This window comes from Cervus canadensis, chromosome 32 (genome assembly GCF_019320065.1).
Source record: "Cervus canadensis isolate Bull #8, Minnesota chromosome 32, ASM1932006v1, whole genome shotgun sequence".
Lineage (NCBI taxonomy): Eukaryota > Metazoa > Chordata > Mammalia > Artiodactyla > Cervidae > Cervus > Cervus canadensis.
Genome location: NC_057417.1, coordinates 35807738 through 35822007, shown reverse-complemented (window position 1 = coordinate 35822007; position 14270 = coordinate 35807738). Strand labels below are relative to the sequence as shown.

The following is a 14270-nucleotide window of genomic DNA, read 5'->3' as shown; positions in this document are numbered from 1 at the left end:
CCTCCACCAAGAGATTTAATGGCTTGGGAGGGTTGATTTTTGACTGCATGTGAACGTTGTCTTTAGACTCTAAGCCTCCAACATCATGGTCCACCATGCATGTAGGTCCTGACCTTCAGCTCTGTTGAATAAGAGCTTCCAGCCTCGTTATGAGTTGCTCGCCCTTCCTCACCTCCCCCTACTGGGCAGGCAGACAAGGGAATTACTTTAGTGTTGGGTTGGGAGCTTGTTTTCCCATCTGTAAAATGGGCACAATATTAGTGCACACACACACAGGACCGAATTACAAGTGACAATCTCAGTTTAGGGAATACCTTGCTAAGGGCGTTCTCCTCCCTCTCCCCTCAGATCCCCAAAGATGAACACATCCTTCGCTTCCTGCGGGCTCGAGACTTCCACCTGGACCGGGCCCGCGAGATGCTGTGCCAGTCCTTGAGCTGGCGAGAGCAGCACCAGGTGGACCTCCTCCTAGAGACCTGGCGACCCCCCGCCCTCCTGGAGGAGTTCTACGCCGGGGGCTGGCACTACCATGACGTAGGTGCGTCCCTTACCTGCATGACGGGGAGGGCACGCTGGGGTCACCACTGAATGTGCTTTGAATGCCCCTCTTCTTTTAGCAGCTTGTTATTTTCCCTTTTGGTTCTGCTGGGCATCTGGAGATGCCTTTGAGATGACGGCCAATGTGAAGGTGGAGCTGGGGTAGACATTTGGGCTTGAGATGAGATGGTTCTCCCAGGGGCAGGGGCAGCCCATCATTACTTATTGTCTGCAGAATACTGCGTTAGTGTCCTGGAGCTGCCATACCAAATGACCTCAAACTGGGTGGCTGAAAGAATAGAAATCCATCCTCTCATTGTTCTGGGGGCAAGAAATCTAAAATCAAGGTGTCAGCATGACAGTGGTCCCTCTGAAGGCGCTAGGGAAGGATCCTTCCTGCCTCTTCTGGCGTCTGGTGGCTCCAGGCATTCCTCGGCTTGGGGTCACATTCCCCGCCCCCGCCCCCATTCTCTGCCTCTGTCTTCACACAACCTCCCCCCACTCAGTATCTCGCTGTTCTCTCTCCTGGGCCCAAGCTGATCCAGCATGGCTTCATCTTGAGATCCTTAACTAATCATGTCAGCAAAGAACCTATTTCCGCACAAGGACACATCCTGAGGTTGTGGATGGACATGAATTTTGGGGCAACCCACTACAAATATCATCTCTGAGTTTTTCAAAGTGAAAGTGCCATTGAAGCCAGCACCTGTTACACTTTTCAATGTCCTTGTTCAAAATTAAAATATTAAAAATTCATATGTATTGATCAGGGCAAGTGCTCGAGTCTCCTGAAAAACTGGTTGGCACACTTGCTTTCAATATATAGTCGATCTTTGTTCTTCATGGATTCTGTATGTGTGAATTTGCCTGCTCATTAAAATTTACTTTTAACCCACAAATCAATGCTCAAGATGCTTTCACTGTCCTTCATGGATGGAGTGACCAAAAGAGTGCGTCCCTTCCCACCTGAGGCCAAACAAGTGTCCTTCTGTCTCCTTGGTTCAGCTCCTAATATAAATGAGTCTCCTTTCTGCAGTCTATTTAGTGCCATTACTTTCTTTTGTTTTTTTGCATTTTGTGTTTTTTTTGTGTGTTGATTTTGAGTCACGGGAAAGTGCTATGCTCCTAAGTGCAAGAAGGCTGTGATGTGCCTTATGGAGAAAATTCATGTTTGATAAGCTCCTTTCAGGCACGAGTTACTAATGAATCAACAACACAAACAAGATGTCCTCAAATAGAAACACACTCAAAACAAAGTTAATACTGGTCGACTGACAAAAATGTCATGGCCAGAGGCTGGCAGGAACTTAACCTCCTGTCTCGCCCAGTAGAAGTGGTTCTGTGTTTCCTGATTTAGTATTCGAGGTGACTTTATAGAAATTAACTACTGCAAATAATAAGAATTGATTGTATGTATATAATATGTATAAAATATTAAACTTAATATATATATACAGTACATATAGTATGTTATATATGGGCTTCCCTGGTGGCACAGACGGATGGTAAAGAATCTGCCAAAAAAAAAAAAAGAATCTGCCTGCAATGCAGGAGATCTGGGTTCGATCCCTGGCTTGGGAAGATCCCCTGGAGAAGGGAGTGACTACCCACTCCATTTTTATGGCCTGGAGAATTCCATGGACAGAGGAGCCTGGCGGGCTACAGTCCATGGGATAGTAAAGAGTCGGACACGACTGAGCGACTTTCACAATATATATAGTGTGTTATATATATATACAATATGTGACTGAGCGATTGACCATGCACATATAGCATAATGTATCCTAAGCATTATGTAATTCTTTCTCCCATTTGTCCCCTCCTCCCTCCCCCCACCCTAAAGACGGCCGCCCACTGTACATCCTGCGTCTGGGCCACATGGACACCAAGGGCTTGATGAAGGCCGTGGGGGAGGAGGTGCTGCTGAAGCACGTGAGTCAGGGTCCCTGCTCCCGGGAGCCCCCACCCCGGGGTTGCCCCTGGCCGGAGCAGCCAAGAAAACGTCCGCCAGCCCCTTCTCTGCCTTCTAGATTCTTTCCGTCAACGAGGAAGGACAGAAGCGGTGTGAAGGGAACACGAAACAGTTTGGCCGTCCCATCAGGCAAGAACCTGGGCCTGGGGTGGTGGGGGCACGCCCCCCCAAACAGTAAAAACAGCCAAGCTTCACTGCGCATGGATGCCAGGCCTGGCAGCCTGCTAGACACTTCACAGAGATGCCCTCCCCTAATTCTTACAGTGACCCTGATGAGGCAAGGTGTCCTTGTTCTTTATGGAGGGCGGAACCGAGGCTCGGCGTGGTGACGTCATCCAAGGCTGCTGAGCGGGGGTGGGGCGGAACTGGGCTTGGAACTTGGTTCCGGCTGGCTCCGGCTCATGGGTTTTCTGCCTGTGTCACGCAGCCTCCTGGCTTTTTGAGATTGGCTCTCCCACCCCCAAGATCCACCCTGGCCATCTCCCAGGCAGCTGGACCTTGCAGGTGTCGGGGCTCATCCAGTGACCCACCGCCCCCTCTGGCTGCCCCAAACTCCTATTCCTGAGTGGAGTTCCCCCACACCAGTCCTCACAGGGGTGTCACCCCCAAAGGCACTTAACCTTTCTGAGCTGGGGCTTCCTCTTCTGTAAACACTTCCTAGGGTTTTCTTGCGTGCATGCTAAATTGCCTCCATCAAGTCTGACTCTTTGTGACCCTATGGACTGCAGCCCACCAGGCTCCTCTGTCCATGGAATCTTCCAGGCAAGAATACTGGACTGGGTTGCCATGCCCTTCTCCAGGGGATCTTCTCAACCCAGGGATCGAACCCATGTCTCTTGCGTCTGCTGCATTGGTACTTTACCACCAGTATCACCTGGGAGGCCCTAGGGTTTCCTCATGGCTTATCAAAAAGAATGACTTAAGAGGGGATACCAGGGATTCCCTCACAGCTAGTCAGTAAAGGATCTGCCTGCAATGCGGGAGACCCTTCCTGGGTGGGAAAGATCCCCTGGAAAAGGAAATGGCAACCCACTCTAGTTTTCTTGTCTGGAGAATCCCCATGGACAGAGGAGCCTGGCGGGCTACAGTCCATGGGGTCACAAAGAATCGGACACGACTGAAGCGACTTAGCAGGCAGGTACCTCTTTTCAACAATTATTAGTAACACATCGCTGACGTCCTGATGAGGACTCCGCCCACATCACTCAGCCCTCATGCACTTGAATCTGGGCACTCCGGCCTTGGTGCACGTGCTGAGAACCCCAGTGCCATGTGGCCTCCCCACGGCGGGAGGGTCCACGGGAGTGTCCCCAGTCCCTGCCCCAGTGGCTGCCTCACTGAGACTCTCCGTCCGTCCCTGTCCGTGGGCCCCTGGGTCCCTGCAGATGGTGCTGGGGGCTCTGAGGGGTGGCAGAATGAGGTGGAGTGAGGCGGGCATCTCTGCCACAGCTCCTGGACCTGCCTGGTGGATCTGGAGGGTCTCAGCCTGCGGCACCTGTGGCGGCCGGGGGTGAAGGCCCTGCTGCGCATGATCGAGGTGGTGGAGGGCAATTACCCCGAGACCCTGGGCCGGCTGCTCATCGTGCGAGCCCCCCGCGTCTTCCCCGTGCTCTGGACGCTGGTGAGAAAGAGCAAGGAGCCTGAGATGGGAGAGGGTCCCTCTGGGATCTGCCTGTCTGATTATCCTAGATCAGTTCTTCTCAGTAACGGCTTGACTGAGGTTTAATTCATTTCCCATAGAGCTCACCCCTTCTGGGAGTGCCCTGGTTGCCTAGTGGTTAGGGTCCCGGGCTTTCACCGCTGTGGCCTGGGTTCAGTTTCTGGTTGGGGAGCTGAGATTCTGCAAACCCCTGGTCGGAAGCAGGACTCACCCAGCTGGCTGCAGTGGGAGTGTGACCCACTCTCAGGAGGGTGGGCAGGATGGAGCGGCCCCAGGGGCTGGCCACTGCTGCAAGCCCTGACTACCCCAGGGCTGGACGGACAAGAGGAGGGGATGTCCTTATTACGAGAGCCCCATGAGAGCTGCCACAGGTAAGGAGGGTGCTTCCAGGGGCGCTGGAGCAGGGAGGGAGTGGGGAAAGTGGTACCCACCTCCCACTGCCTACACCACCCCCTCGCTGGCCGCACCAGATGAGAGCCAGCTTGCTGAGGCCCACAGGGACCCCCTCCCGGGGTGGGGTCTGAAGGAGTGTGACCCACCCAAGTGGGATTTCTAGCTCCCGATTAATCTTCTGCCTGCGGCATTGGCCTGTGCTCTGCTCTGCCAAGTGCCTGGTCACCCACCTCCCTCCTTCCCTCCCCACCTTCCCCAACTATTCACTGAGTCAGACACCACCCCAGCACTGGGACGCCATGATAAACCAGACTGACACGCAGCTTAGAGTTCAGTATTGAAATACTTTTCATCCGGGATAAACAAAACACGGTTATCCACACAATGGAATATTATTCTGCCATGAAAAGGGAGTTCTGGTTCACACTACAACGTGGATGAACCTTGAAAACCTGAGGCTCAGTGAAAGAAGCCAATCACACAAGGCCACACATTGTGGCAGTCTTCTGTGAAACGTTCAGAACAGGCAAATCATAGAGACAGGAAGCACATTGGTGGTTTCCAGGGGCTGAAGAGGAAGGAGAGGGGAGTGACTGCTGGCAGATCTGGGGTTTCCTTTTGTGGGGATGAAAACGTCTTGGAATTAGCGATGATGACTGCCCAGCATAGTGGATGAACTAAATGCCAGAGGATTGTTCACTTTAAAGTGGTTAATTCTGAGATTTCCCTGATAGTCCAGTGGTTAGGACTTGGAGCTTCCACTGTAGCAGGTGCAGGTTTGATCCCTGGTCGGGGAATTAGGATCCTGCAAACCTTGCAGGGTGGCCAAAAAATAATAAAATAAAATAGTTAACTCTATGTTCTGTGAGTTACACCTCAATTAAAAAAAAAATCTTTCCATCCTGCCTTATCTCCCTCATTTCAGATCAGCCCCTTCATCAACGAGAATACCAGGCAGAAGTTCCTCATCTACAGCGGCAGCAATTACCAGGGTCCTGGAGGCCTTGTCGATTATCTGGACAAAGATGTGATTCCCGACTTCCTTGGGGGAGAGTGCCTGGTGAGGCCCCAGCTGACCCTCCGCGCCCACGGCGGGGATGGTCTGTGGCCTCAGGGAGACGTGGCCACAGGTGGCAGGAGGCTGGGGGAGGGCAGACCCCTTGTGCGTGCTCTGAGCTGGGAAGGGCCCTGCTGGCTCCTTGGGGGCAGAGCTGGTCTTAGAAGCTGCCCCTATGAGAGGTGACTTCTCTCTGGAGGAGGGACCTTACGTTGCTGCTTTCAAGCAAAGCTGAAGTTTCCCAGAAGCTCAGAGACCAGGCCAGTCAAGGGCTTACCCCTCTGTATCCCCATCCAATAGGTTGCCAGGCAGCAGTTAGCATTTAGCTAACTTTGCAGCCTCTACTGCAAGGGGAGGAGACTCAAATGTCCCAGTGGCCTGGCCCCAGGAGCTGGTGTACCCAAAGGGACTTATTTATTCCCAACTTACAGCCACACGGCAAGGGATGATCAGGCAATACGTTCCAAGGGAGGTGCCCCCAGACCCCTTTTATTGCTTCCTGGGGGTGAGGCAGGGGGTGACCCTTATTCATCTGATGTGGGAGGCAGGTCCTTTCCCTTCTCCAGCAGAAATCACAAACAGGACTTCACTTGTGGGACCACTGGTTAATAATCTGCCTGCTAACTCAGAGGACATGGGTTTGATCCCTGATCTGGGAAGATTCCACTTGCCTCGGAGCAACTAAGCTTGACCTCCTCAACAAGAGAAGCCACTGCAACAAAGAGTAGTCCCTACTCGATGGAACTAGAGAAAATCCACACACAGCAACGAAGACCCAGGGCAGCCAAAAATAAATAAATAAAAAAAATCTCAAAGAGCGATCCTGCATGATTTCAGGATTTAAAAAAGAGAGAGAGAGAGAGACATTTCCTAGAAATTTTGCCAAGCTTGCCAGGTCTCTCCGATCATCAGGCTCTGTATGCATGTTCTAAGTGTGGTTTCAGGGGTCATAGAGCGCCTTCCCCTGGGTCAGCCAGGCCTGGCTGGGCCCTGACTGTCACCCGGTGTCCTTGTCCCCCAGTGTAACGTCCCTGAAGGAGGACTGGTCCCCAAGTCCCTGTATCTGACGGAAGAGGATCAGGAGCATGAAGACCAGCTGCGGCAGTGGAGAGAAACCTACCACTCGGCCAGCGTGCTCCGCGGGGCCCCCCACGAGGTGCCGGGGTCCCGGGCTGGGAGGGCCCGCTGGGCTGGGTGTCATCTTAGGTCAGGGGCCCTGAAGCAGAGGCTGAGACGAGGGTTCTTGTGCCCGTGACTTGAGGAGGATCAGCCTCAGGAGAAACCCTTAAGGAGGGCAGTGTGTATGCTAAGTCGCTTCAGCCGTATCCTTTGCCACCCTATGGACTGTTGCCCGCCAAGTTCCTCTGTCCATGGGGTTCTCCAGGCAAGAATATTGGAGTGGGTTGCCATTTCTTCCTCCAGAGGATCTTGCTGAACCCACATCCCTTACGTCTCCTGCACTGGCAGGCGGGATTTTTACCACTAGGGACAGAAGCTAAGCCAGGAGCTGGTTGCAGCCATAGTCTAGCCCAGTCTGATCCAAGCGGAGAGCAGTGCAGGGGGCTGGCCTCCGTACCCTCACATCAGCCCGTCACTGTCTGTGGTCACCCTGGCGCAGGGAATCGTCCCAGGTGATTCAGACAGAGGTGGATCTGTTTGTCCAGAGCAATTCTTGGACTTGGGGTGGGGAATAGAGACCAGGGTGGGCACCCACACACCTGCAGCTGACTTACGCATCCCAGCCCCCTCCAGACTGGACATTCAGACCTCACCTGTCCCCTTGCAGGTCACTGTGGAGATTCTGGAGAGGGAGTCAGTCATCACCTGGGACTTCGACATCCTCCGCGGGGACGTGGTGTTCAGTCTGTACCATGCCAAGCAGGCGCTCACGCCAGGCCCCCGGGAGCCTGGGGCCAGGGCCGGCGGGCAGCTAACGGACAGAGGCTGGGCCCTGGGTGCAGATTTCAGCTGCGTGGAGGCCCCCCTCATCTGCCGGGAAGGGGAGAGCATCCAGGTCATCTCTTGGGTCATTTATTCATTTATTACAATCACACAGGACCAACTGTCTGCTGCGTGCCAGGGTTCCGGGGGAACAGCAGTGCATAGATTGGTCCCAGCCCCCAGTCTCAGAGACTCTGTGGGACAGTAGGGGAGAAAGACAGGTGCGGGCAGGTCCAAGACCTGGAACCCCAGGGCCCCATCTTCAGCATCCTCCCGAGACTCTTGTCAAGGAGGCAGGTTGCTGGCCCCATGCCGCGTGGGTGGGCTCGGAAGCCCTGGGCGTGGGGCCTGGTGTCTGCCTCCTTCGCCTCGGCCTGGTTTCCTGATGCACAGTCGAGTTTCAGCATCCACGCAGCAGGGAGACCGTAGGTCTGGAAACAGCCCTCGGGGACGTGCCACCAGAACTTGGGCTACCCTGCTGACCACCCATACTCCATGGTGCTTGCAGGTCAAACATCACTGCCCCCAAACACACACACATACACGCACACACACACACGCGCACTGGTGAGCAGTGGAGATCTTGCTGGAGGTGTCATCAGTGAATTGGGCAGACGGCTGTCACATCACACTCCAGCATCTTCCACCCTGGGGTCCCACTGAACATCAGCCCTTTTACAAAGTTGCTCTTATGAAAACTGACACCCTCCTATCTGGCTGTCCCTCCGCCCTCAGCAAACTCTAGACACCTTTAAGCTCCCTCTCTGCGTGTGTAGGCTCAGTTGCTAAGTCGTATCTGACTCTTTGCGACCCCATGGACTATAGCCTGCCAGGCTCCTCTGTTCCTGGGATTCTCCAGGCCAGGCTAGAAACTCCAGGGGATCTTCCTGACCTGGGGATCAAACCTGTGTCTCCTGCATTGACTGGCAGTTTCTTTACCATACCTGGGAAGCCCATACAATCCCTTCTCCAGGTTTCCTCAATTTGCAAATCCCACTCAGCATGACGAAAGCCCAACAGAATCCAGGTTTTTAACCAAACCACACCTCTGTAGTTCCTGCACCCCCTAGCCCTGGCTTCCCCACCAGGTTAAGAGGGAGGCTCTCAGTTGCCATGGATATGGGGTAACAGCAGAGGGGAAGCACAGGTGACTTTGGGACACCCCAAAAGGAAGGATTTGCTGGCGGGCTGGTGTAGAAAGGGGCCCCTCTCCCCAGGCGGACCGGGGCCTGAGGCTTGGCTGCTTGTTTCAGGGCTCCCACGTGACCCGGTGGCCTGGCGTCTACCTGCTGCAGTGGCGAATGCACAGCCCCCCTGCCCACGTGGCCTGCAGCCTCCCGGGCGTAGAGGACGTCTTGACGGCCGTGCACAGCCCCGGCCCCAGGTGCAAACTCCTCTACTACTACGAGGTGCTGGCATCTGAGGACTTCAGGTACGGGGCCCCTCGGCTCCCCGCCCCCACCGCCGGGCCAGGCCCGCAGCACGCCCGAGGTCCCTTTCTTCCAGGCTGGGGGCACGGCACTCACCTCCCTGCTTGCCCTTGAGCTTCTCCAGGGCTGGGGCCCTGCCGTGGGCGCTGATAAACTCTCCAATGGCTCAGCCCCTTATCATGGGCGATTGTATCACTTCTGCTTCAGCCTCAGCTGCAGAGACTTCCCTTCAAATGAAACCCCAGACAGCGGCCCACATACCAGACTGATTGGGTGGGTGGGAGAAGAGGGGCCTGAGCCGTCCTATTTGTACCTTCCCTCACTCCTAGAATTCCATGAAACTGGGTTTGGACTGCTCTGGAACATTCTAGAATTATGTCTCACAGACAACTCTCCCCCAGTGTTGCTGGGGAGGAGACAGGGAGGTTAAGCCCTCCAGCACTTCCTGCTTGCTCTGTGACCTCAGGCAAGTCACTTTACCTCTCTGAGCCCCAGCTGTTAGACAGGGACCACAGGAGCCCCTACGTCATGCAGTTGTCCTGAGGATAAGATGGGTGGGGAAAGTCTGTGCATACAGTAAGCACTCAACAGTGGTTTCTTCCAGGCCTTGTGTTTTATCTTTAAATTTTTTTTTTTTAATTTATTTAATTGGAGAATAGTTACTTTAGAATATTGTGATGGTTTTTGCCATACATCAACATGAATCGGCCACAACTCATGTTCTGTCTTTTAAAAACAAGTGTGATTTTGCATCCTGCCTCATGATGTGGCTGTGTCAGTTTCCTTCTAAAAATGATGCTTCAGATTCTTTTGTTGTTGTCCAGTCGCTCAGTCATGTCTGACTCTTTACTGTGGAGTAGATTTGAAGCTCCAAGAGGGTGTCAGGTCTGGACCTACATCCCAGGTGGAGCTGCAGGGATTCTAGGGGCTCAAGTAGCCGGCACAGGATATGCTGGGCTGGGAATTGCCTGGCGGTCCAGTGGTTAGGACTCTGCGCTTTCACCGCCTAGGGCGTGGGTTCAATCCTTGGTCAGGGAACTAAGATCCCACAAGCCATGAGGCAGAAGAAAAATAAAGGAAATGTTGAACCAGCATCTTTACTCCAAAGGGAGTAAAGTGTGTCAGAGGGTGGTGATTCCCTCTTTGGGAGGTGGCTTGTTTTGGCCACTGGGCCTCAGGGTGGGGGAGATAGACTGAGGCCCAGGGGGACTCAGACCCATAGACACATGTATCGGGGGCTTGCTGCCTCCGGGACGGCAGGCCGAGGCCAAGGGGTAGGCTGGAAGCTGCTTGCAGCCTGTCTTGTCTGGTCCTTGTGGGGGAACCTGCTGCCCTGACCCTGAATGCCTCGGGAGAGTCCCAGTTCAAGGCTGCCCTCGGTGGGCAACTGGTGGTCCTAGAGGGACCAGGCAGACAGGGTCCACCATCCAGAAGCAGGAGACCACGTAGCCACACACGAGCAGTGATGATGCCATGAAGGTCCTCGCCCCAAGGTCATAGTTCAGGAGGTGCTGGCAGCCTGAACACAGGATGCTGTCAGAGCCCAGGACCAGGGCAGGCACAGGGTGGGTGAGGGTGCGGGGGGTTGGGGGAGGTTCTGGGAAGTGACACTCGAGTTGAGATCCAGGCCGTGTGCACATGATCACCTGGGGGTGGGGGGAGCTCATCAAAACGCAGACTCAGATTGCTTAGCTCTTGAGGCATCTCCAGCAAGCTCCAGGAGACGCTGCGCTGCTGGTCCCCGGACCACACTTTGAGTAGCTAGGCCCTAAGTCTGTACTCTCCAACACGACAGCTACTAGCCACAGACAGCAATTTAAACATAGCGATTAGAATTAAATAAAATTAAAAGCTCAGTTCCTCGGTCACACTAGTAACATCTTGAGTGCCCAGCAGCCCCACGCGGCCCATGACAGCCGTGCTGGAAGGCACAGTTATGGGACATGTCTGTCATCACAGGAATGTCTCCTGGATGGCTCTCTGCTCTGTGGTCTGGGTGGCATTTGATGGACAAAGTGGGTGGGAGAGAAAGGCTTCCAGCTGCAGGCGCAGACACAAGGTCCCGAGACACAGGAGGTGGGTGTTGGAGGAGCTGAAAGGAGGCAGAGGGGTGAGGCTGGAGATGATGGGGTGCCCTCTGGGCCATGCTGGGCCCCTGGGTCAGCGAAGCCCCTGAGAGGTGGGTGACTGGCTGGGCTCGGCTAGGAAGGAAGTCCCTGCCAGGCAGTGGGCCAGGCTTCACGTCTCATCAGTCTCACTTGCTTTTCCCTCTGCACTTGCCCTCTGCACCCAGGGGGGTTACTAGCCTTGTGGGAAGAGCCCTGGGGCTTCACTGGCATCATCCCCAGCTTTCCCGCCACTCCCAGTGGCCCCAGGGCCGTGTCACCACCAGGAGGCAACATGTGTTTCCTTCCTCTCCAGGGGCTCCATGTCCAGCCTGGAATCCTGCGCCAGCCGCTTCTCCCAGCTCAGCGCCGCCACCTCCTCCTCCTCCGCGCCGTCCCACAGCAGCTCCCTGGCCTCCAGGTAGTAGGGACCGAGCCCCGTGGGGCAGCCTGCTCGCCTCCCACGTCCCCACCTGTCCAGGAGGCCGTGTGGGCTGCAGCCCTGGGTCTGTACCCTGCCAAAGTCGGGCTGTCGGAGGCCCCCATTGGCTCTTGGGGTGTCGAGGACAGAATCATCTATGACTGGGCTTCGAGTATAAAAAGTCAAGGGGTGGGTGGATCCCGTCAGGTCTGGGGGCTCAGTGCCCCCTCCATCTCTGGTTCAGCTTCCCTGGGGTGACCTCCTTCTCAGGCGACCCTGGCACTGTTAGTTTCCCTTTCCCGCAGCTTGGGTGCAGAAGAGCATCTGTCTCCTGACCAAGTTCCATCCAGCCTCCCAGAATTGAGTCTTATCAGCCTGCTTGAGTCCCAGGCTCATCCCTGAACCAATCACGGTTGCCAGGGGGGAACAGAGAACACTGGTTGGCCTGCAGGGTCTGTGTTCAGTCTGGACCAGTCACTGTATGTGGAGGAGGTACCGTGATGGGCCCGCCCAGACCACATGCTTGTCCCCACCCCCTGGTCTGAAAAGCACAAGGTGGGTCCTCCCAAGACTCTTAGGGTTCCCCTCCCTAAGAAGCAGAAATGATGGGTATACACTCTAGCATCTAAGCCTACAATGACGCCCTGGGTCCCAGGATATTGCTGGCAAACAGTTATATAAGTTATAGGCTCCACTTTCTGTGGGGAGCCACCCACCGTGGATGTGAAATGCATTTTCACAGCCTGTGGCTGGAAGGTCTAATCCTGACCACCCTTGACTTGAAGACAGTGGAAGGCCCAGAGTTTTTGCTGAATTCCAGGCAATGATGAAGCAGTTCTCACTATCTTTATATTCTCTGAAGGTCCCTTTGTCTCCTGGGAATCTCCTGTTTAATTATGCCTTTTGGGGTTGTAAGTCACCTCCCAGCAGCTTAAACAAAAAAGGGTAACCATTCATGGGCACTTGTAACTGACCAATCTAAAAGGTCTTGCTTCAGCGAAGGCTGGATCCAGGCTCTCAATATGCATCAGGACCCCCCGTGGGGTAGGGTCTATGACTTTGTCGCTGTTGCACTGGGGGCAAATCTGATCTTCAGTACCAGCTGCAATATTGAAAGACTTTAAGTTCCTGCATGGGAGGGGCATGGGTCTGAGGACATTTCTCCTTTCATTTCCTGGGCCTGCAAACAGGTAACAGGTCAGAGGTCACCACGGCATCCTGCAGTCGGATCTGACCTGCCTTTAGTGTTTTTGGGTTTTGCCTTAACAGGAGCAATGAGGAGCCTTATGCCTATCTTTTTGAGAGCCCGCTGTCTTCATCTCCCTCAGGAAAGCCCCAGCTCAAACAGGCTTAAGCAAGAACAGGAATTCCCTGTCTGCAGTAACTGGGATGCCCAGGGTGGGTCTTGTTTCAGGTACGGCTGCATCGAGGAGCCCAGTGTCCTCAGACTCCGGTGCCCATCCTCAGCCTCACCTAGGCCTCTTGGATCTGTGTCAGTTTGCACGCTGACCTTGTCCTCTCCTCACCTGGAGGGAACGGTGACTGCTGGCGGCCCCTAGCCTACAACCACAGGGCTCTCAGTTTCTAAGGCAGGAAGAGACTCTCCATCTCAAATCCCAGGGAAGGCTCTGACTGGCCCTGGGCAGTCACTCACTCCTGTGGCCCTGGGCAGTGCTCACTCCTGTGGACATATTGGCTAAGCAACTGGGAGCCCTGTGATTGACATTTCTTCCAGAAGCAACAGAGGGGTGGGGGAGGGCCAGTGACCCAACAGACAAAGAGAGCTGGGCCATGGGAGCAGCAGATGACCACTGTGTCATCTGCTACGGTTCCCCTCCCGTGCTGGAGGTCCCTGGGGCCCACGCTGGAGCATCAGCAACCAACAGCTGCTCTCCTCAACCCTTGAGAGGCTTGGGATTAAAAATCCAAGGAAGGAGATGCTGAGCTCTTGGCTTCTCAATTTCCCCAAACCTCAGGGCTGGAAGCCCCCTGGGTATGGCTTCTTTCTCCATCTTGTTCATTAGCCTTTTGTGGCCAGGACACAAATGACCCGTTAGCAATAGGACCTGCCTAGGCACTGAGTTTAGGAGCCTGAGTCTTAAAATTTCAACAAGGTGGGGTTTAAGCCCCAGCCATCCTTTCACATGAGCTGTGTGACCTTCAGCAGGTGACTTAACCTCTCTGTGCCTCAACATCCTCATCTGTAAAATGGGGATAGAATAGTGCCTACCTCATTCTCTGGGTTGTAGTGGGACGAAATGAGAGTGGATGTGAAGTTCTGGGCCCGGTGCCCAACACACAGAAAGCTCTTAATAAAAGTCGGTGGTTATTCTGATAGTTTAATGCTTCTCATCCAAAGACCCCAGACTCCATCCTGTGAGGACGCCCATCACTATCGAACACACCATGCATCTGGAGAGAAGCGTGGATGCTGTTTCCCTCTGACTTTTCCTTTGCAGAAACTGCATTCTCTGGGCACGTCCACTCATCTAGAAGGGCCTCATTCCGAGTGGTGTTTCCCTCAACTGGCTATACAATGGTCTCCCCACAGGTTGAAATAAGGGGGATTTGAGACTCCCCCCCTGCTCCACCCCAGCCTGTGTCTGGAATTTCTCCCCATGTAAAATGAACTGATCACACATTCTGTCTCAGCCAGGAAAACACGGCATTTCTTGTTCACCTGATCGTTTGCTCCAACTGAAAGCATTAAATTCACCTGATTGTTTTCTCCGACCAGAAGCATTAAACGTTTTA

The 14270-nt window shown here is 54.3% G+C and overlaps 1 protein-coding gene across 1 annotated transcript in view; it reads left to right on the top strand.

Moving 5' to 3' along the window:
• The window catches only part of SEC14L5 (SEC14 like lipid binding 5), a 36543-nt gene extending 22273 nt beyond the window's left edge, over positions 1 to 14270 (top strand). Inside the window, exons 8-16 of the mRNA XM_043456472.1 lie at positions 349 to 538; positions 2381 to 2469; positions 2568 to 2638; positions 3959 to 4130; positions 5488 to 5622; positions 6641 to 6775; positions 7406 to 7633; positions 8814 to 8992; positions 11412 to 14270. Of these exons, the coding sequence (XP_043312407.1) occupies positions 349 to 538; positions 2381 to 2469; positions 2568 to 2638; positions 3959 to 4130; positions 5488 to 5622; positions 6641 to 6775; positions 7406 to 7633; positions 8814 to 8992; positions 11412 to 11520 (1308 nt within the window). The 3' untranslated portion in view covers positions 11521 to 14270. The remainder of the gene's footprint in view (positions 1 to 348; positions 539 to 2380; positions 2470 to 2567; positions 2639 to 3958; positions 4131 to 5487; positions 5623 to 6640; positions 6776 to 7405; positions 7634 to 8813; positions 8993 to 11411) is intronic.